At 41.3% G+C, this 24,077-nt stretch overlaps 1 protein-coding gene across 4 annotated transcripts in view; it reads right to left on the bottom strand.

Moving 5' to 3' along the window:
* Positions 1–20,945, bottom strand: part of SMURF2 (SMAD specific E3 ubiquitin protein ligase 2) — an 83,361-nt gene extending 62,416 nt beyond the window's left edge. For all 4 annotated transcript variants that reach the window (XM_036450896.2, XM_036450897.2, XM_036450899.2 and 1 more), the window contains exon 1: positions 20,822–20,945. In XM_036450896.2, coding sequence (XP_036306789.1) covers positions 20,822–20,873 — 52 coding nt within the window. In that variant the 5' untranslated portion in view covers positions 20,874–20,945. The remainder of the gene's footprint in view (positions 1–20,821) is intronic.
* Positions 20,946–24,077: the final 3,132 nt, after the last annotated feature.

The raw sequence follows: 24,077 nt of genomic DNA, 5'->3' as shown, positions 1-24,077 counted from the left end.
ATGATCAATAACAGCAACAACAACAAAAATCTACACTAATAAAAGAGAAAGATGCAAACTAACTGTACCTTCGTGACGCCCACAAGCCAATCAGGAGTGGGTATGCAAAATAACCCAACAAAATTGCATGTTAATTTGCATACACAGGCCCTGGGAGCAGGACGCTTGAGTCATAGCCATGGTGTCAATGCAGGCATTCCGCACTACCCCAGCTGCCCTTGCCTCTGGGCAGCATAGGAAGGCAGAAAGGCAGCTCCAGGCCAGAGCAAAGGTGGTGCCAGCAGCCAGGGGTAGGAAGGCCCATTCTTGCATGAATCTTTGTGCATCAGGCCTCTAATGTATGTGTGTGTATATGAATATATATATAGACTTCATAGAAGTAAATAAAAATATAAAAATCTGATGTCCACACTAAGAATCAAAGAAATTAAATACCTTTTTTTTTTTTAAATCCTCACCATAGCCGAAACTGGTTTGGCTCAGTGGTAGAGCATCGGTCTGCAGACTGAAAGGTCCCAGGTTCGATTCTGGTCAAGGGCATGTACCTTGGTTGCAGGCACATCCCCAGTAGGGGGGTGCGCAAGAGGCAGCTATCAATGATTCTCTCTCATCGATGTTTCTAACTCTTTATCCCTCACCCTTCCTCTCAGTAAAAAATCAATAAAACATATTTTTTTTTAAATAAAAAATCCTCACCAGAAGATATGTTTGTTTATTCTAGAGAGAGAGGAAGGAAAGGAGGGAGTAGGAGGAAGAGAGAGAGACAAATATCAGTTGGTTGCCTCTCTCATACAACTTGGGTATATGCCCTGACCAGGAATTGAACCCTAAACCTTCAGTGCACAGGATGACAATCCAACCAGCTGAACCACCTGGCCAAGGCTCATGATATTTTTAACCAACCAAATTGGCAAAAATTTTTAAAAACCTGTTAAAAATGAGTTTTTTAAAAGTATATTATGTATACATTATAGAAAGATTCTGAACGTATACATCAGACATATTTCCTGCCCTTAAGAATTTTATAGTCGCCAAAACCGGTTTGGCTCAGTGGTAGAGCGTCGGTCTGTGGACTGAAAGGTCCCAGGTTCAATTCCGGTCAAGGACATGTACCTGGGTTGCGGCCACATCCCCAGTAGGGGGTGTGCAAGAGGCAGCTGGTTGATATTTCTCTCTCATCAACGTTTCTAGCTCTCTATCCCTCTCTCTTCCTCTCTGTAAAAAATCAATAAAATATATTTTTTTAAAAATTTATAGTCTAGTAGAGAAGCATGACTAAAAATCATAAAACTGCCATATCTGTTTTGGCTCAGTGGACAGAGCATTAGCCTATGGACTGAAAGGTCCCGGATTCGATTCCAGTCAAGGGCAAATGCTCAGGTTGCAGGCTTTATTCCCCAGTAAGGGGCATGCAGAAAGCAGCCAATCAATGATGTTCTCTTCATCATTGATGTTTTTATCTCTCTCTCTCTCTCCCTCTCTCCCTCTCCTTTCCTCTCTGAAATCAATAAAAATATATTTGAAATAAAAAGAATATATCGATAAAACAAAACTACCATCAATTTAGTGCATAAAAGGTAGACCAAAATAGGAAAGTTCAATTAACAGAATAAATATTTATCAATCACAAGTACATAAAAGCACTGTGTGGGAAATAAACACTATATCTATATCTATAAAAGGTTAATATGCTAAGTATCCATCCAGGTAATGACATCACATAGCAATGCCCAGCTTCCTCTCCCTAGCAACAACTAGTCTACTTGCAGTTTCTTCAGCCCAGTAACACGACTTGCTTTATAGCCAGGTGCAAACATTTCACACTTTAACCAAATGTCCGTGAAGCATTTTCCCATGCCTCATCTCATTTGACCCTCACATTAGTGCTGGAGCAGATAGATAGGAATGGAATCCTATTTTCTTTTCATTAGCTGGAAAACGGAGATTTAGAAAGCAAGAAACTTGACCTGCTGAAAAGAAGAAATGGTTGACCTTGAAAATGACTTCAGGTTTTCTCATTGTGCACAATATAGTCAAACACTGCTGCAGTTAAGTATTTTACCCTTTATTCTCCCTGCATGATCTACAATAATAATCTGCTTTGTGTTAATATTTACTGCTGTGTTGCTGACAACTACCTGAAAGAGAAGTTTGTGTGCTTAACTGGACCAGAAAAAGTTTAGCTAAATCAGAAAGCAGGTCTAATTAAGCAAGTTTATTCTATACTAGAGGCCTGATGCACAAAGATTTGTGCAAGACTAGGCTTTTCTCCTCCTGGTTGCCAGCATCCTTTTGCTTCAGCCTGGATCCACCATTCTGCCTTCCCATGCTACCCAGAGGTCTAGGGCAGCTGGGGTGATGCAGAACACCTGCATCGTCGTCATGGTGACAATTCAAGTGTCCTCCCCCCAGCACCTGTGTATGCAACTTAACTCACCATCTTTGTTAGGTTAATTTACATACTCCCTCCTGATTGGCTGGTGGGCGTCACAAAGGTATAGTCAATTTGCATCTTTCTATTTTATTAGTGTATATCTTACCTAATTGTAGACAAACATGTAAATTGACCATACCTCTGCTGTGCCCACAGCCAATCAGAGGCCAAATTAGAAGGCCAAAGATGGCAGCCGCCCAACTGCTCCAGAGTGGCCAGGCAGGCAGGACGCCTGCTATCAGAGGAAGGGCAGAGGGCGAAGGGATCTACAGGAGTGGGGTGCAGCAGCCAAGACAAGACTGCAGACTCCAGAGTCTGCAGCGAAGATGAAGATGGCAGACAAAGACGAAGGTGGCAGATAATTAGAAGGCAGTCTGCAGCAAAGATTGCGGACTCCAGCAGGAGTCTGCAGCAAAGATGAAAACAGCAAACTCCAGCCAGAGTCTGCAGCAAAGACGAAGATGGCAGACTGGCCAGAGCGAAGGCCTGGGTCCCGGGTGCCTGAGGAAAGCCGGTGCTGGAAGCCAAGGGAAGGAAGGCCTATTGCATGCATCTCTTCGTGCAACGGGCCTCTAGAGTGTGTGTGTGTGTGTGTGTGTGTGTGTGTATATATGTATATGGCTAAGTTAACTTACACATGCACAATACATATAAAGCTCTCACTGGTGCCAATTATACATACGTGTTTCCATTTGTCATTGTCAATTGTGAATATGGTTGAAACTTCTATTATAGAGAAAGGGTGAATAGCGATATTAAAATATTTACTCTAATTAATTTCCTGTCAATGTGCACAAATTCATGCACCAGGCCACTAATGTTATATAATCTAGCAAGGCTGGTAAGACAAGCAACAATAGAAAGCAATAAGTGACAAGTGCTTTAAGTACAAGCAAAAAGTTCTGAGATTTCAGAGCAAAGAACTCAAACTAGCTTCCCAAATTATTTGAAAAAGCTCTACAAGAAGGCACAATGTTAACTGAACTCTTGGGATGGACATAATATTTAACCAGTAGAGATGAGACTAGAGAAAAGATGACCCAGAAGAAAGAAAGAAACAGACAAAATTAACAAATGGAATGGGGCTAAAAATATGAAAGGGTAAAAGAAAAATTCCAAGTTTGCTAGAATCAAGGTTAAATAAAGGGGAAAAGGTAAGGTAGATTGCATTAATCTTTAGAATGCCTTGAATGGCTAAGAAGTCTGGATCTTATCCTGTCAACAACAGGGAGATAGATACTAAAGGTTTCAGAGAAGGAGAAATATATGATCAAAATGAAGCTCTAGGTAAGATTAATCTAATACTGGTGTCCAGAATAGGCTGCAGAACAAAGGGCTTAAAGCTGAGAAATTATTTATTAATTACAACAGCAGCAATCTCAGTCTGATGTGAGAAGGACTGAATTATGGTATTAGAATGAGTAAGAATGGAAAAGGAAGGGATGCGTTAAGAGAGTTTTCAAAAGAGAAAAAGTAGGGCTGAGAGGAATGGGAAATTAATTATAAATTTTCCCATTGTTTGGAAATGTTTATTAACTCCTGACTACCTACTGGATAAAACCCAGGCTCCTTGCCTATCATTCAAGTCACTGTACAATCTGAACAGGTGTTCTTTTTCTCTCTTCTCCCCTTCCCCCCTTACTCCATATGCATAACTTGGTATTTATTGCCTGTGCTTTTTTTGCTCATGCATCTCTTTACACCTGAGGATTAGAACAGCTTGAGTCAATGAGGTGGGCTTAGACCAGGGGAATTACTTGGACTGTGAGTGAGACAGAAGAGGTTCCCAAAAGAAAAAGTAGGATAAGCTACCAACAGAAGGGGTAAAACCACAAGCATCCTCTACTTTAGCAGTTAGCAATTTACAAAGTAGGTGAAACTGGTAACATTACATCTGGGGAGCACTTTCAGAAACTAGGCACACATGGAAATTAATCTTTTCACTGCACAGTCTCTGTACAGGCTAAGTTTACCATGTACATACACATTTTAGCTTGTTCTATTTTTTTTAACTTTTTTAAATTGTGCACAAAATACATAGAAACTGGGTAACAACTTTTTTAAGTCACCTCAAATCAATCACAATATCAAGAACATAGTTCAAGCCAAAAAACATTACCCCAAGATAACGCTGGTCCTTCCCTCCCTCAATATATAGCAAAGTTAAAAAAAAAACAAAAACTTTTCATCTGAGGGGCTGGGGGGTAATTTCTTGACTGTACAATATAAATCCATTTTTAAACTTAGGGGGGAAAAGTACCATAATTTCCTCATTAAAGAACATTTCTGGGCCAAAAACTATTAAAGAAAATGTTTAAATATAACCCAAAATGTAAGGTAATCTTGGGGTAATGATTTACTTTACTTTTCTAGTACTTAACAGTAATTTTCAAAACTTCTAAAATATATCTGCACCATGTATTCAATCCAATTTCCTACATTACTTAAGGCCTCAATGCTAACATGCATTCAAACTGACATTCAAACTGCAAAAGTGGGAGACCATGAAACAGCCGTGAAGACATTACTAACTAGGGCAGAAAAGGAGATTTACATTTTAGAAAAAAATTCAGCACAGCAGCTAAAACAACCCAAGTTGTCCCTAAATACTCATTCTTCAATAATTCTAAAAAAAAAAAAAAAATATATATATATATATATATATATATATATATATAGTGTGTGTGTGTGTGTGTGTGTGTGTGTGTGTGTGTGTGTGAGAGAGAGAGAGAGAGAGAGAGAGAGAGAGAGAGAGAGAGAGAGAGAGAGAGAGAGAGGTGCACTTTAGCCCTTTAGGAATTTTTCTAGAATTTTTCTTCACAGTTCTTTTCCTTCACAAACAGCAACATGTAAAAATTCTGTTCTCCATAATGCTAAGGATTACTTGAAATGTCTATTTTAGGCTGTTTTAATGTCTATTTAGGCTTTTTTAAATAAGGTGTTTTAACATAGTACTCAAAAAAAACCTCATTGGTTCTTAGAGTCATCTTATTTATTATACACTGTTCAAGAAATTTAAAAGTGACCACGCAACAAAAACTATACTAATTCAGACCCCTGAAGACAGCATGCTATAACAGGGAATGTACATCAAAATGGGAGTCAGGAGATCACTGTTGAGTAAGCCACTGAACCTTTCTGAGCTTCTTTGTGTGAGCTGAAATTGGACCCTATGTGGCGGGGGGGGGGGGGGGGGGGGGGGGGGGGGGGCGGGGGGGGGGTTTGCCCATATATACAAATTTACATACAACCCAGGGGATTCACAAATTCTTCACAGTCCCAGGAGCCAATCCACAGGTTTTTGAAAGATCTACATGTTTCTATGAGTATTTTAGCCATCCATCCATAAGGTAATTGACAAAATAGATAAAAAGAATCAACTTTTTATAAAAGACTTTCAAACTCAAAAATTTTAAAACATGCCATTTCACTCACCCACAAAATTGTCAAAAACAAAAAAAGTTGATCATGTTCATGGCTGGCAATGCATGAGTTTGGCTTTTGGTCATCCTTAACAAGAGCCCCAATGCAGACTTCTCCCAAAAAAATACATACAAAACGTTGCATAGAGTTTCAGTCTCTTGCCCTAAACTTTAGGTTCACTGTTCAGGGACTTCCCTCGGACAGTGTGCTCCTTCTCTTTGATAGGTACATCTTTCAGTAGCTTCCTAAAAAGGGACAAGTGAAGATCTGGCATGCCCCCAAATGCCTTTATTCTGCCTTCACACTTGACTGATCAAATAAATGGTTGGGTTCTGGGCCAGAAGTCATCTTCCCTCAGAATTCTGAAGGCATTGCTCCACTCTCTTCTCTGTTCTGAAACTCTTGAGAATTAGGGGGCCATTTCTAATTGTTCATATGAAGTATAAAGAATGAGTGGTCAGACTCTTGATCCCCCACCTGTCAACTGATAAATTTCACTGTATGGTTTGGCAGGGTGATCTAGCTAAGGAGACTTTAAATATCAGTGTTTATAAGTGTTTTCTGTTAATTGCCCAATTTTTTTCCATAAAGGATAAAAGATACAATTGGCTGCTAGTTGCTAGTGTTCATGAAGCTGAGCAGTGCAAGGGGGCTGAAAGTTTCACTATTTAAGATGTTACCAGGCCCTGACCAGCTTTGCTCAGTGGATAAGAGCGTTGGCCTGCAGACTGAATGGTCCCAGGTTCGATTCCAGTCAAGGGCATGTACCTTGGTTGCAGGCACATCCCCAGTGGTAGGTGTGCAAGAGGCAGCTGATTGATGTTTCTCTCTCATCAATGTTTCTAATTCCATCCCTCTCCCTCCTCTCTGTAAAAAATCAATAAAATGTATATTTTTAAAAAGACATTACCAGTCCCCTCATTTTCAGGTGAGCCCTTACCCTCCTACTTTCTACAGTGCCAGACACCCTGGGTCTAAAACCAGTTTGGTTAACTTTCTCCACAAAGTAAGTCTAATTTTTGTGAGGGTTGAGGAAGAACAGTCACAAGGCTGCCTGGTATGAGGCATGTACAGAAGTTTTCAGCTTCATATACCACCTGCACCCAATTAAGCCAATTTATTTTTTTAATAAAGCTGCTCTGTGGAAAGTGGATTATAGAGGGCTAAAGAAAAACAATGCAGAACCAATGGGAAGCACTAAAATTATTTTATTCTTAAGCCTAAATTATAATATTTTAATTATAAAAATAGAGAATTCTCTTCTTTGAATAAAATTATTTCATTTGAATAAAAATGTATGCTTTCTTTCTTTTTACCAGTCTGCTTCTGTTTCCATTGAGTATCTTTATTCCTTACCAAAATAATTTATGGATTTTTATACTTTAATAACAAACTATAACTTTTCTAAAAGCTGTTAAAACTTTCTATGCCATTTAAGTGCTCTGTAATGAAACTCCTAGAAACTTCAAAGGCAGGACATAACAACTAAATTATAAAATCTGGGAAATGGTATCTATTAGATTAGGATACCAAAGAGTATGTAATCCGACCCAAAAATCAAAAGGTAATAGCAGCAGCAGCAGTCACTGCTACTGCCATCTATAAAACTTTTTATTTTTTATTTTTTTATTGATTTCAGAGAGGAAGGGAGAGGGAGAGAGAGATAGAAACATCAATGAGAGAGAATTATTGACTTGCTACCTCCTGCATGCCCCCCACTGGGGATCAAGCCCAAAACCCAGGCATGTGCCCTTGATTGGAATCGAACCAAGGCCCCTTCAGTCTTCAGGCCACGCTCTATCCACTGAACCAAACCAGCTAAGGGCTATAAAATTTTTAAATGACTGCCGATTCTTGATACTTTTTCCATTAAGAGGTGGGGTCAATAAAAAAAAAGACCCTGCCAGCACGGCTCAGTGGTTAAGCATCAACCTATGAATCAGGAGATCACGGTTCGATTCCAGATCAGGGTACATGCCCGGCTTGCAGGCTAGATAGATCCCCAGTGGGGAGCATGCAGAAGCCAATCAATGATTCTCTTTCACCGAGATATATATCTCTCTCTCTCCCTCTCTGAAATCAATAAAAATATATTTTTAAAGAAAGAGCTGGGGTCTATGCTCTTGCCACTTGAATCTAGAATTTGTAACTTACTTGCCTGTAACCAATAAAATGTGGCAGGACTTCCTAGGCTAAGTTAAAAAAGGAGATACAACCCTAACTGGTTTGGCTCAGTGGATAGTGTATCGGCCTGGGAACTGGAAGGTACCAGGTTTGATTCTGGTCAAGGGCACATGCCTGAATTGCAGGCTCAATCTCCAGTGTGGGACTTGCAGGAGGCAGCCAATCATGGATGTTTCTATCTCTCTCTCCCTCATCCTTCCTCTTTGAAATTAATAAAAATATATAATTTTTTTTTAAAGGAGATGCAGCTTTCACCTTGCTCATTGGGCAATTCCTGTTGGTGTCTGAGCCAGTCATAATTAGCAGTGTAATGGCCATAAACTAGCCCATGAAGACAGACCACCTGAAGAGAGATAAATACTCAGCCAACCTTCAGCTATTCCAGCTCTAGCCAACATCTAAATAAAACACAGAAGGGACCCTGAGCCAAAAACATCTAGCAGAGCCCTTCCCAACTTATAACCCACAGAAACTATGAGAGATAATAAAAAGTATTGTCTTGGGCCTCTATATTTTGGAGTAATTTTTCATGCAATAAAAATAAGCATTTATAGCAAATACATGTTAATTCAACTACTTGGGGGGAGGAAAAAATTTCCATCAATAAGGATGGTTTTCAATATGGTGAATTTTCCAGATAGAGACCAGCTTTCACATATTTAAGAGATTTAAAAAAGCTATATAATAAGGCACATTCTTCCTGAAGTCAACATTTTTATCTTATAGCATCTACAGATTCTTTTCCTGCATTGTGATTTTTCTATAGCAAAAGAAAGTGCATAAATATACTAACCAGGCCACTGAGCAATCAATTCAGAGTCCTGCATTATAATTCTTCTAAATGTAGTAATCTATTATGGCCTAAATTAATCCCTGGCCTCTCTTCAACCAAAATGAATGAGCCAGTTATTGCAGAAGCATCAGAACTGCCAAACAAAGCAAATATTATTAGATTTACTCTTTTGAACAAAGAATCACCACACACAAAGAATGACCACACTTTACCACTAAATAAGACAGATCTTTTAAATTACGTATCTCATCCATCTTTTATACTTTTATTCACTTAATTAATAAATACCTAATGAGTATTGTGGTTATATAAATATAAATAAGAGATAGTTCATAGCTCTAAAGAAGTTCATGGTGCTATGGGGAAAACATTAATACAAGCAATGAATTTTCAGTCAATATGATAAACAATACAATAAAGTATGCTAAAGTGCCAAGATAATTCAATAAAGGAAACAAAAATATTTTAACAAATAGTACTAGGAAAGTCAGGTAGTATATAGGGGGAATGGAGAAGAACTTGACTCCTACCTCTCATACCATATTAAAAAATTAACTTTAGAAGGGTCATAGATCTAAATATAAGAGCTAATATTCTATATAATGCAGAAGAAAATATAGAAGAAATCTTTAGCACTGACAATTAGGAAAAAAATTTCTTAGCTATGACATAAAAAGCATAAACCATAAAGAAAAAAATGACAAAAATGTCTTAGTCAAAATCCAAAACTTTGCCGAAACTGGTTTGGCTCAGTGGATAGAGCATCAGCCTGCAGACTGAAAGGTCCGGGTTCAATTCCTGTCAAGGGCATGTGCCTTGGTTGCAGGCACATCCCCGGGGCGGGAGGGGGTGTGTGTGTGAGAGGCAGCTGATCGATGATTCTCTCTCATCAATGTTTCTAACTCTCTATCCCTCTCTCTTTCTCTCTGTAAAAAAATCAATAATATATATATATATATATATATATATATATATATATATATATATATATATATATAATTTTTTTTTAAAATCCAAAACCTCTGCTCTTTAAGATACTACTGAGGGAAAAAAACGTCACAATATAGGAGAAAATACTTGTAAAGCACATACCTGATAAAGGACTTGTATCTGGAATACAAAAAGAATTCTCAAATCTCAATAATAAGAACACAGCCCAATTTTAAAACTCTGAGCAAAAGTCCAGTGGATATGGCTCAACGGTTGAGTGTCAACCCATAAACAAGAGGTCATGGGTCAATTCCCAATCCAGGGCACATGCCTGGGTTGCAAGTTTGTTCACCAGTAGGGGGCGTGGAAGAGACAGCCAATCTAGTATTCTATCACTGATGTTTCTATTTCTCTGTCCCTCTTCCTGCGTTTCTCTGATATCTATTTTTTAAAACACAATAAACTATGAACAAAATATTTGAACAGCTATTAACCAAAGATACAAGAATAACAAGTCCATGAAAAAGATGCTTAACACTGTAGGTCAATAAGGAAACTACAATTAAAGCTACATTAAAATATCTCTACAGACCAATTAGAATAGTTATAATCAAAGATTGACAACAGCAAGTGTTGACTAAGATTGGGAGCAACTGGAACTCTCATACACTTTTTCAATTCTTTTTTTTTTTTTTTTAATATATTTTATTGATTTTGTACAGAGAGGAAGGGATAGAGATAGAGAGTTAGAAACATCAATGAGAGAGAGTCATCGATCAGTCGCCTCTTGCACACCCCCCACTGGGGATATGCCCGCAACCAAGGTACATGCCCTTGACCGGAATCGAACCCGGGTCCCTTCAGTCCCCAAGCCGACGCTCTATCCATTGAGCCAAACCGGTCCCGGCTCAATTCTTTAGTGTTTAAAGTATTACATATAGTATTACATATGTCTCATTTTCCCCCATTGACCTCTCCCTGACCACTCCCACCCCTCAGCATATAGCCTCACTCCTCTACTGTCTGTGTCCATTGGTTATACTTATACGCATGCATGTAAGTCCTTTGGCTGAGCTCTTACTCTCCCCCTCCCCACCCCCAACCCACCGGGAACCCTCCCCTCCCCTGCCTTCCCTCTGAAGTATGACTGTTTAATGAGTCTGTCTCTGGATTTATCTTTGTTCATCAGTTTATGTTGTTCATTATATTCCACAAATGAGTGAGATCATGTGATATTTATCTTTCTCCAACTGGCTTATTTTACTTAGCATAATGCTCTCCATGTCCAACCATGCTGTTGTGAATGATGTAAGAGTTCTTTCTTTTTTACAGCATCATAGTATTCCATTGTGTAGATGTACCAGAGTTTTTTAATTCACTCATCGGCTGATGGGCACTTCGGCTGTTTCCAAATCTTAGCTATTGTAAATTGTGCTGCTATGAGCACAGAGGTGCATATATTCTTTCTGAATATATTCTTTGTGAATTCTTAGGATATATTCCTAAAAGTGGGATTACTGGGTCAAATGGGAGTTCCATTTTTAATTTTTTTAGCAAACTCCATACTGTTTTTCCACAGTGACTGCACCAGGCTGCATTCCCACCAGCATCCCCACATCCTCACCAGCATTTGTCATTATCGATTTGTTGATGATAGCCATTCTGACAGTTGTGAGATGGTACCTCATTGTCGTTTTGATTTGCATCTCTCAGATGATTAGCAACTTTGAACATGTTTTCATATGTCTCTTGGCCTTCTGTATGTCCACTTTCAAAAAGTGTCTATTTAAGTCCTTTGCCCATTTTTTTATTGGATTATCTTCCTTTTATTAAGATGTATGAGTTCCCTATAAATTTTGGAGATTAGGCCCTTATGGGATATAACACTGGCAAATATGTCTTCCCATGCTCTCACACACTTCTGATAAAAATGCAAAACTGTATGTCTTTGAAAAATAGCTTGGCAATGTTTTTTAAGTTAAATACATATTTACCATACAACCCAACAATCCTCATCACTGGAAGTAAACACATTCATAAAGAGAGGTGTACTCAAAAGGTCATAGTGACTTTTTCCATAATGTCTAAAATCCCGAAACAACAAATGTCTGTGAATATATGTGAATGAATAAACAAAATTGGATATATGTATATAATGCAATATTTCTCAGGAATGGGAACAACTGATACACAACATGAATGGACCTCAAAAGCACTGTGTTAAATGAAAGAAGCCCAATTCCACTTACATAAAATTTTAGAGAAAGCAAAACTATAGTGACAGAAAGTAAACTAGTGGTTGCCAAGAACTAGAGATGGGAGAAGGAGACTAGCTAAGCAAGGGCACAAGGAAACTCTGTGGGAAGAAAGAAGTAGCCTTTGTGCAATCATCTATGTAGTAATTCCTCCTAGAATTAATTCAAGATTTACTTTAAAACTGAAGTTTTATATATGCTGTCAATTTTTAGTAAGAAACTAAACTGCCAAACTTGAGATACATGTTGATACTTAAAGTCTTATAGTTTTTTTTTAAAGCATTCAATGCTTTCAGAAGTTACTCTAAAACAAATTAACACAAAATTCCTCATTTTATATTAATTATACATTAGTGGGAAAACCTAAAAGGAAAGAAAAATGTTAACATTCAACTGCAAAAACTGCCGGATACTGATACCCAGAAAACTAGCATCTAATGGGAAATTAACAGGCTTAGTGTTCTGCAAAACTCTAATCAAGAAAAAATATGTATGATGGCATTCCTAAATATAAGCAATAACTAAGATTAGAAAATACAATAAAAATGCCACAAATGTAAATTAGTTGGGATTACTTTAAAACATAGGAAGAGCTCAGTGGATAGAGTGTCGGCCTGTGGACTGAAGGGTCCCAGGTTCAATTCCAGTTAAGGGCACATGCCTGGGATGAGGTCTCAATCCCCAGTGGGGGGGGGCATGCAGGAGGCAGCCAGTCAATGATTCTCTCTCATTACTGATGTTCCTATCGCTCTCTCCCTCTCCCTTCCTCTCTGAAATCAATAAAAATATATATTTAAAAAAATAGGAAGAAAATCATTAAACTATCCTGAGCAATACAGACAAATGCTTAAATATAAAAATATAAAATGCTCCTAGGTGAAAAAACTAAAAACTGCACTCAAATGCCTCCTTCTCCCAAAGTAATGCAATTCTAATTACAATCCCAATTAAATTTTTTTATAAATTTAACAAGTTTAATATTCATATAAAAAAGCAAATATATAAGTAGCAAAAAATATTAAACTAAATTATAAAACTACTATAATGAAAAAAATATGGCACAGAACAAGAGATAATCTGATTCTACCATAATTAATTTAATGTAACTAAAGAGATATATCACCATGGAAAGGAAGAATTGGTCAATAAATAATGATGAGGTGACTAAATAGCAATTTGGGAGGAAAGAACCTCCTAAACTGTTTTTTTAAAACATTAAAATAAAATATACTTAAACATTTACTAAGCCTCTTGAAGAAAAAGGCCTTCCTAAGTATAGAAATAATAGGAAAAACAAAAGAAAAGTTGGACAGATTTGACTCCTAAAAATAACAAATTTCTGTTTGTCCAAAAATGGTCAAAATGAAAAGACAAATAACAGACTGGGGAAACGTTTGTAGCAAATATGACAACAGACTGATATCTTTTTAATTCTCAAGCAAATCAATAAGAAAAAAACTAAAACACTAACAGATAACTAGGACAATGCCAAACAAGTCAACAAAGAGAAATATAATTAAGAAACAGAGAGGAAAACATTCAACTTCACAAAGAAATGTTTAAAACTATTTGGCAACTCCTGACCGGTGGCACAGTTGGTTGAAGAAGCATCATCCATATCAACAACAAAAGACTGTGGAATTGATTCCCAATCAAGATATAAACGTAGGTTGTGGGTTCCGTCCTCAGTCTGGCACATATGGGAGGCAATTGATCGATATTTCTCTCTCTCTCTCCCTCTCTCTCTCTCTCTCTCTCTCTCTCTCTCTCTCTCTCTCTCTCTCTCTCTCTCTCCTTTCCTTTCTCCCTCCCTACCTCTCTCTAAAAATCAATAAAAAATTGTCTGCAAGTGACAGAAAGTGTGAGGATTTTTTTTTTAATTTTAAGTAAGAGTCAATGTTTGTAAAAGAATGAAAAGATATATTTACTTATCCATTGCTGCTCTGAAATAGGCACAATTCTTTCAGGAAGCAGATTGAGAAAAATTAATCAAGGACTTTAAAACCATCCATACCCTTTAACACAATAGCACTCTTTCTATAAAAGATCCTAAGAAAATAATCCTTACAACAAAGTCCAAGTTATCTACATCAAAATGTTCATAGCCATTATCTGGAAAAATTACATTTGGAAATAAAAGTGAACAGAAAAAAAAACACCACATGAACAATGGTTTCTGTGGCATCCTCAACTGATTATCTAAAAAACCAGTCTTCCTGATTCCCATCCCAGTCCATCCTCCCTATTGCCCCAAGATTAGTGTTACTAAACATCAAATACCTATATCTAACCTTATAATCCTCAACACCTTAAAAAACAAATCAAACTTACTGGCAAAATATAACAGGGTTTTAAGTGGGTATCTGTTGTCTCACATCTTGACAATCACACACAATGCATTAGCGGTAAAGAACACATACAGAATTACATATAATGACTTCTTTTTTAAAAAATATATTTTTTATTAATTTTTAACAGAGAGGAAGGGAAAGGGAGAGTTAGAAACATTGATGAGAGAGAAACATCAATCAGCTGTCTCCTGTACACCCCCTACTGGGTATGTGCCTGCAACCAAGGTACATGCCCTTGACCGGAATCGAACCTGGGACTTTTCAGTCCACAGGCTGACGCTCTATCCACTGAGTAAAACGGGTTTCAGCTATAATTACTTCTGTGTCTCCAACATCCTATATAATAAAGGCCTAATATGCTAAGTGTCTGTTCAACCAAAGTGTAATATGCTAATGATATGCTAACGCCGCTCATCTACTCGCTCTGATGTGCACTGACTACGGGGGGGGGGGGGGGGGGGGGGGGGAGACAGTCAACCAGTTGCTATGACATGCACTGACCACCAGGGGACATACAGTCGACCAGTCAACCAGTCGCTATGACATGCACTGACCACCAAGGGGCAGACACTATGACCAGTAGGAGAGCTTGCTGCTGGGATCCAGCCAATTGGGACTGAATGAGACAGACCAATACGCCCTGGAGCCCTCCCACAGTCCCTTCCTGGCTGGCCAACCTCCCACGTCCCTCCCCAGCCCCATGCAGGAGCTGCTCCTTGGTGGTCACTGTGCTCCCACAGGGGGAGCACCGCTTAGCAAGAAGCTGGACTTCTGTCTGGCCAGCACAGCGGCAGTGGCGGGAGCCTCTCCCACCTCAGCTGCAGGCGGGCAGTAAGGAGTAAGGGGTCCCGAAGTTCAAGAGCCCCGGAGGGTGAGAGGGATGTCTGACTGCTGATGGGCGGACATCCCGAGGAGTCTCAGGCTATGAGAGGGTGCAGGCCGGGCTGAGGGAACCCCACACACACACACCCCCGGTGCATCATTTTTGTGCAGCAGGCTGCTAGTTGGTTCAATAAAATGCCAAAATGCTTTTAATCTATGCTGATACAAGGATTCTGCCTTCATGGATTTTACAGATAAAAACAACAAATGCCCTTCTGTGAGTTACAGAGGAAAGGTCGACTCAGGCCAAGAAAAGTTCTAAGGATAAGGGTAATCCTGGACTTGAATCTTAAAAGACAGGCAAGGTTGGCAAGGGTAATTCCAAATAAATAGAAAGTATTTGTATTTCCACACAAAATCTTCTAAGTTTGTAACAGACTCTATACAGACAACTCCAAGTTAACCTCTCCAACCTTCTATCTGTTGGAGCTATTGTGAGAATTAAAACTAATAATAGTATCTGGCACTTAATAAGCATTCAATACATGTCAGTTATATGGAAACATAACAATGCTGGTTACAAAAGTATATTTCAAGGGTCTAGCATTTTTAGAGCAAAGAAAGTAAGAGTAAACAAGACCAGGGCAAAAAGAGAAAAGCAATAAGAACAGAATTAAACAACATATCACCAAATAGCCAGGGTCAAACAGTTATCTCTACACACCATGACAATATCCTCATACTATAATACATATTACATACAAACATAATAATTTATACTCATAACTAGAGGCCCGGTGCACGAAATTCGCGCAGAGTTGGGGGTCCTTCAGCCCGGCCTGCGCCCTCCCAGTCCTGGAGCCCCACGACTGATCACCCAGCAGAGGCAGGTCCTACCCACCACCCCCAGCTGGGTAGCCTAAGCCTCCCTCTGCAGGGCAATTGTGGGGCAAGGGCGGGAGCCCCCCAACCAATCACATCACACACGCCTTGGTGGTGGCAGTCAGTGCTGGGTCGCCACAGTGCCCACAACCCAAAAGGGACCAAGAGGTCAGCAGTTCAGCCTGCTCGCCAGTCCCCGCCCACCCGAGCCTGCTGGGCCCGCAGCCTGGCGTTTGTTCGCCTGTTCTGTCACTTTGGATGTTATGGACCCTGGCTCTTTATACATTAGGATGATACTAAATCATAAATAAAACACTAAGTTCTGATAAGTATGATCTATTTTAAAGGAGTAGGACATATTACATCTTTGAGTCTTCAAAATCTTTAAAACATCAAAAATAGCTAAAATAAGAATCTTGTTGCCTAAAGCATAGTCCTTCATTTACCTTGAAAACTTAGTTATATGCAAAATACACTAAATTATATGCTAAATAAATGACACGTTAATATGCTGTTATAGTTACAATTCAACCAAGAGGAAAAAAGTAGAATCCGTGATTAAAACACACACACACACACACACACACACACACACACTTTACTTGCCAATGAAAACGAACTACATGTAGCACCTAGGCAGGTCCAACTGCCTGTGTAAAGGTGAGAGTAGTCAAAATAACCTAAAGAGAAAAGGAAGGAGGAAAACTAGATTGCCTTACAGGCAGTCCTCGGGTTACTCGGACTCGATATACGTCATTTCATGGTTACGTCACCCTCTCCCATTTATTTTAAAAAAAAGTTCCATCATTTTGACATATTTACATATGTATTTTATGTTTTTTATTATTTATTTACCACAATTAAAGGTCAGGAATTGTTATCTTTCTTTTAATTTTTTTTTTTATTGTTTCACTTCATTACTGCTGTGTATGTGCTCCATGTGAGTGACGTAGGTGCTTATGTAGGTGGGTTCCAACTTATGGCAAAAATCAGCATTTCGTAGAGCTGTAGGAAGGGATCTCCGACTAACCCAAGGACCCACTGTAAAATGAATTGGGGACATTCAAATCACTAATACCCCTAGAATAAGTCATTATGGTATATAGGCACTTTCCTACTCAGAAACCTGTGACATATAATCAAGATGTAATTTTTAAAGCCTTATATCAATAAAATATGCAGGAAAACAATATTAAAATACCAGAATATCTAAGTGAGGCTTTTAAAGTAATTTTTCTTTTTTTAAATTTTTTAAAATATTTTTATTGATTTCAGAGAGGAAGGGAAAGGGACAGATAGAAACATCAATTATGAGAGAGACTCATTGATCGGTTGCCTCCTGCATGCCCCCCACTGGAGATCAAGCTCACAACCCAGGCATGTACTCCTGACCAGAACCCTTCAGTACACAGGCTGACACTCTATCGAATGAGCCAAACCAGCTAGGGCTAAAGTTAATTTTTTATTAGCAAGACAAAGTTAACCTCATTACCGCCAAGGGTTTTATAAATTAGTAATATGAGGAGCTGCATACAAAAATATTTAAATTACAAAAAGTCTGGAAAGGTCCTCCGTTACTTCTTCATATCTAAGAATTTTAAATATTAGGAATTATATTAAACTGATTTTTCCGAATAGGTGGGTCAAACAGTTCATTGGTTCTCAAAAACAATAATGAATGAAAAAACACACACAATATTTAAAAATTACCAACTTTTTACTATAACCAAATACAAAGAATATGTAAGAAAAGCCTATTATCAGATATTCATGTGTAATGTACATAAATTTTATAATCAATTTGCTCTAGAAGTACTTGTTAAAGTTGATATCTTTAGCACAGAATTCACTATAATGAATAAGTATTAATATATCATAAAGATAAACAGAAGTAGCTTAATGGACTCATTCTGATTTTAACCACTAATGGCCTGAGGAATCTTAAATTTGGGTTTAAATTAGTAGTACCAACAAGTACCAAACTGTTCACTAGTTGATTGTGGTCTTCAGAATAGGTGGAAAAATCTAATGTCTGTTGTGGGCAGAGATCTCATAGCTCAAATATTTCTTCTCATTCAGTTTGTGTGTATGTGTACTAGTAAGTGAGTGAGTGTGTGTGTGTGTCACCACGTAAGAATTGTTGACACCTTTCAGTAAAGGGGCACCTCTCCATTAAAGATATAACTGAGTAACTACAGTTCATAAAGCATCTTGAAATCGAAGACACTAAAAATTTTTAAATACTGGTATTGTATTAACATAAAGCAAAGAACAATCATCTAAAGCATCTTACAACTCCAGTGTATTATAAAACATATAAAAACTCACTGTGTGATCTGCCTTTTTTTTAGTGATTTTCCTCTATTATGGAATCCGGATCTAAATGAACTGTTAAACACTTAGTCTAAAAGTATGCCAAACATTTCTTAAGGTCTTAACAAAGAATCAACTTTTTTTTTCCAGAAAACAAAATGAGGCCTAGGTTAAATATTTTATTTGGCTTCTCAAGATGGACTGAAAAGTTGGGCACCAGCTCCAGACCAATTCCTGGACGAACATCAAACACGGCCCTGTCATTTATCCAGTCAGTCAAAACAATCTTTTCCATCTAACCCTTTAATGTTTATGTCCTAAAAAGCTGCTAATTGAATCCAGCTCTTGAGATCTATTTGTTAAAATATATACCATCTAATTTGTAAATGAACAAAAAAGAAAAAAAATATGTTAACTTTCCTGGCAAAACAGAAGAAAATCCATCACATGTAACCAAAAGGGAAAGAGCAGTGTTTTTAATATTTGAGTATTTCTCTCTTAAAATACAACAGAGACAAATTCCCAATGGTTTTATGAAATTGAGAGTACCTTAACTGTTTTAACAGTTACTAGTAAGGGGACACAGTATATTTAAAATTCCTCAGAAAAATCTAAAAATACAAAATCACTCTATAAATTTAGTCCAGTGTTCCTCTCCTTTCCTCCCCCAAAAAATAATAAGTAATCTTTCCTCCTAACTTAATGTGTGAATTTTTCTAATATATCATATGCAGTCAGGAAATCACAGATAAACACTTTAAGATCTAATGAGTCACACAAAAAACCTCAAACTTATTTTTTCTGCAGAAAATCAAAACCCCTGTTTTGGGATTTTGAAGTCAATGGCCAACAGCTTATTTCTGATGCTTTCTGCACACCTGGAATCACAGGTTCTTTTCACAATCACTGACTCGAAGAGGAACAGCGGTAGATAAACTCGCAACAAAGATCCTTTATAAAGGTTTCCATTGATTCATAAGAAAATAAGGAAACTGAATGGGGGAAACAGGAGACAGACAGGCATTCCCCCAATCCAGGTTTTCCATTAAGAACCACTCAGTTAATGATTCTTTGCAGCTTTCCCTAGGGAAAGTAAAACTGTCAGGAAAGTAATATATTTTGTAAACTGCAGCCAAGACAAGCTAACCTTCTCAAATACCAAATTCACTGCAAGTTTGTATCTCGCAAGTTCAGCCAGTGGGCTGGGATGTGACATATAGGCATACAATTACAAAAATTAGTCCATATAAATCTCAAAGTCTAGTGTAGGCAAACATAATTACAGTTTACTCTTACACATGCGCGCGCGCGCACACACACACACACACACACACACAGATTAAGGAAAACCATTCTTTCTCACCACACATCCGAAAACCATGGTGGGTGACTTATTAACAGTGAAAGGCAAATCGCATTTTAGTTACACTTTTGAAACCAAAAATCAATGTTCCCTTAACATGTGTAACACGACTGTGTCAGAATACCAGAAATGGCAGGGGAAGCAAAAATGGACCTGGGCTGTTCAAGATCCAATGCCCTTGGACTCCTCCACACTTTGTAAGGGAAGCCCTTCTTCTAGCTAGCAACCCCTCCAGATATCTCTTTTCCATTTAGAAAAGGGAAGAGGGAGTTGAGAGAAAGGAAACTTCGCTTGTAAGTTTGTAGGAGCACTTAGACATGCACACACACACACACACACACACACACACAAAGTGTGTTTGTCAAGCCGGTCTGGAGTTAGAAGTGAGAGACACCGTTCTGCGGCCTACAAGGAACAACCCCAAACGTGCTACCCTGCAATCAAACACTGCCAAAACACGGTGTGCAGTGCGCCGGAGCCGTCGGGGCGGCAGACACGCCGGAAAAGCCCACCGCGGGCTCCTGCCCCCGCCGGGACGGGCGTTCCAGGTGCGCGGCGCGGGCCCGGCGGCGGGCGGCGCCGTGCGTGCGGGGCTTTGCACGGAGGCTCCAGTGGACGAACAAGTTAGCAACCGGGGAACACACACACCCTCCCGCTAAGCGCTCCATCTTTAAGGAGTGTTGACTGCGCGCAGCCGGCCACCGGACTCAATCCTCCCCGCCCGGGAGCCGCCCGGCCCCGCACCGACCCCACCTGGGCTGCCTCCCGAGGCTGCTCCCCGGGGCCCCGGAGAGAGTCACGGCTTTACGGCCTCGGATCCGCCTGGGATTCCAACCGGGTCTCCCCGCTCCTCTCCACAAAAGATCCCGAGTCCCCTTTTCAGCTTTTTCCAAGAATTTCCGAACAAGGGCGAGTGGTCTGGCCCTCGCTCTCCCTGAACTAGGCCTTCCCACGTCCCCGACCTCCCCCCTCACCATTGATCGCGACCCTGGCCCTTCCCAAGGCCACCGGCGACCCCCCGCCGGCTCGCCCACCCGCGGCCGCCCGGCCCGGCCCGCCCTGCCCCCTCACCTGTCAGGCGCAGCTTGACGGGCCCGTTCCGCCGGCCCCCGGGGTTAGACATGTCCCCGGCGGCGGGGGCGGCGGCGCTGCGGCCGCGGCGCGGGGCCCGGGCCGGCGGGCGGCGGGCGGGGGCGACGGCGAGGCGCGGCGGAGTCACCACAGCGGCCGGGGCTGCGGCCCGAGCAGCCGGCGCCGCGGCCGTGGCGGCCGGAGGGTCCCGGATGTGCCGAGCGTCGTCGCCATGAGCCGCGGAGGGAGCGGGACGCCGGGCTCCCCCCTCCTCCTCCTCCCTCTTCTCCTTCCTCCGCCCGGGCCGCACAACAAAGCGGCAGCCGCGGCCGGCCGCGCCGCCTCGGCCCGCGCCCCCGCCGCCTCCACGCAGCCGCCTCCGCCTTTTCCTCCTCTCGGCGTGGCGGGGCCCGGAGCCGACGGGGCTGGTCGGCGGCGGCGGCGGGTGGTGCTCGGCGGCGCCGGAGCAGACTCGGGGATCGGCCGCTTCCTCCTCCACCCGCCCTCTTGTCTGAGCGAACCCGGTCCTGCAGCCGCCGCGGCCACTCGTCGGCTGCGGGGGGCAGGGAACTGGGGGGGGGGGCGGGGGGGCGCGAAGGGCGGGGCCTGGGGCGGGATCAGACGTGGTGGGCGTGGTCTGGGCGGGGCGTGGGCGGGGCGGGCGCGCGCGGGGTGCCGGGGGCTCGGGGCGCGAAGCTGGGCTCTGCCTGGGCGCTCGAGGTCCGCCGGGGGTCCCGCGCCGACCCTGAGGGGGAGCCCGCGGGGAAAGTGGCGGCGCGGAGCTCTCGACACCCGGAGCAGCTCCGTGTCCGGGCCTCGGAAGGCGGCGCAGACTTGCACTTACCAGTCGCCCCCTGCGCGCCGTGCTCCCCGAGAGGTGGGGCGAGCCGAGTTAGAACCGCTGCCCTCTGGGAAGGGAGCGTCGCGGAGGGAACAGACTATTTCCATACCGAGGATTCCAGCAAATGCCCCCAGGGCGTTTCGCTCCTGGTACTGTCGCTGCCACCTCCATCCAGGACTCACCTGAGGAGAGAGATCGGGTTACCTGCCTGCTCGGGCTCTTCCCAGCTGGAGCGCCGGGATGGGAGGATAATGACCCTGCCTTAAAGGATTATTAACAGGACAAACCGTAGAGAGAAATGGGTGAAAAGCCCGGCGTGCAGGGCTGTGTGTCGTTATCTCAGGAGGGCAAAACAAAAATAAGTTCCTTATCCTTGGCCTCTGTCATTGCACTCGTAGAAACTTATTCTTGACGTACAATCATACAGAAGATGTTCTTTGCAAAGTCTGGTTCCTAACAAAAGGGGGGTTGAGCAAATAGCCCCTGGTGATTACATTGCATCAACCGCATGGGGTTTTGTGCAGCCATTTACATGGCAGTTGTGAAGATCATATATTATGGAAGAGTTTACAAATAATCGAAGTTTAAAAGTACAATAAAAGTTGTGCAAAAGTGTCCAGCACAGTGAAAACTAAGGATGACAGCATGGGGGATTTTTTTGGGGGGTACGCTTTGTTTAAGGCTGGTATAACATTAATGCAATTTTAAATGTTGAATAAAGTCAGAGTTCTTTTCATCCTAAATCAGTGTCAGTTGTTATTTTGAACTCATCAGTGATATGACTTCAAGATCCAGATGAAGTTACTACCTCATGGAGCATTTCATCAGTCTGAGTACAATCTGCAATTAAAGTGATCCAAAAATTACATAAAGCTCTAGAAATACCACCCTGTTTCCCCGAAAATAAGACAGTGTCTTATATTAATTTTTGCTCCTAAAGATGCGCTAGGTCTTATTTTCAGGGGATGTCTTGTTTTTCCATGAAGAAGAATATGGTACACATTTATTGCTAAATTAAAGGAAATTTATTACCTGTATACGGTACGGTAGAACAGTAGTTGTCAACACAAACCAGACAAACTGTGAATCCTACAGTATCAAGAATTTACTCATTTATTCAATGACAATTATGTCATCATCTTCTGGAACATCATCATAATAATCCAATTCCTGAATTTCCTGGTGAATTTCTTGTGACTGCCATTTCTTTCAGAATCAGTGGACCAAATCTCTCATGTTTAGCCTTGGGGGGGCCCCTTATTTTCAGGGGGATGCCTTATATTTCACTCAGAAGGAAACCTGTAAGTAGGTCTTATTTTCGGAGGATGTCTTATTTTTGGGGAAACACGGTAGGTAAATATTAAATGCCTCCTATGTGCCAAAGTGTGAACAAAACCCTTTTTAAGTGCTTCTTTTGCTACAGAAGCTCTGAAGATACAGTACACTAATCAATTCTAATAATAGCCACTATCACCATATAAGAGACTAGATGAATAATGGAAGTAAAAATTAGCAAACTGACATATACATACACTTTTCCCTTGTTGTTATGGCAAACACTTGGTTCCCAATCACCCATTAAGGTAATTTGCAGATTTTTATTAGGTAGAGGTTAGGATTTCAGAACTTAATGGGAGAACTGGGGAGACTGCCTGTTGTGAAGTTCAAAGCAGTGCGTCTATATATAAAAGCCTAAGTGACCTTTATGACCGAAAGACCAGTCGCTATGACATGCACTGACCACCAGGGGGCAGACACTCAATGCAGAAGTTGACCCCTGGTGGTCAGTGCACTCCCACAGCCAACCTCCAGAAGCCCCTCCCTTTGCCAGTTTGACTCCTATTGCTAAACCATTGGTAGAGACCTGCTTCTACATGGGGGTTTCATACATAGCAGAGCAGCTTCCTCACTGCGATCTACTGAAAGTCAGCCCTCAACACGTAGGTTTGTCTCGCTGCCATCCTCGTGGTGGTGGCATGGTGGCAAGGGAGAAGGGCGGGGCAAGACGGCAGCATTGGCTTCCGGTGTCCATTCCTTCTGCACCTGGCCCAGTAACCATTGCCTCCTCTCCTGACTCCACCAGGGACCTCAGGCCCAGGCTGGGATGGGGAACCAGGTTGGATAGCAGCAGATGTGGCCTGTTTCCCAGGGGGGGCTGAGGGCCAGCTCCCTCCCTGGGGCCAGGGGCCAACCTCCCACAGTCCCTCCCCTGGCGGGCCAACTTCCTGTGGTCCCTCCCTTTGTCCCCTCCCCTGTGCACAAATTCATGCACCGGGCCTGTAGTTCAACTATAAGGGACACTGCAGAAAAATGCACACATGCTTAATATGCAGGGAAGACTCTGTTTAGGCTTGTCTATGTGTAAGTGTAAATCTTAGTGCTTAAAACAAAAGATTCCAATAAGAATAATACTTT

This window comes from Pipistrellus kuhlii, unplaced genomic scaffold (genome assembly GCF_014108245.1).
Source record: "Pipistrellus kuhlii isolate mPipKuh1 unplaced genomic scaffold, mPipKuh1.p scaffold_m20_p_22, whole genome shotgun sequence".
In the NCBI taxonomy this organism is placed as follows: domain Eukaryota; kingdom Metazoa; phylum Chordata; class Mammalia; order Chiroptera; family Vespertilionidae; genus Pipistrellus; species Pipistrellus kuhlii.
This window is presented reverse-complemented; position numbering and strand designations above follow the sequence as displayed.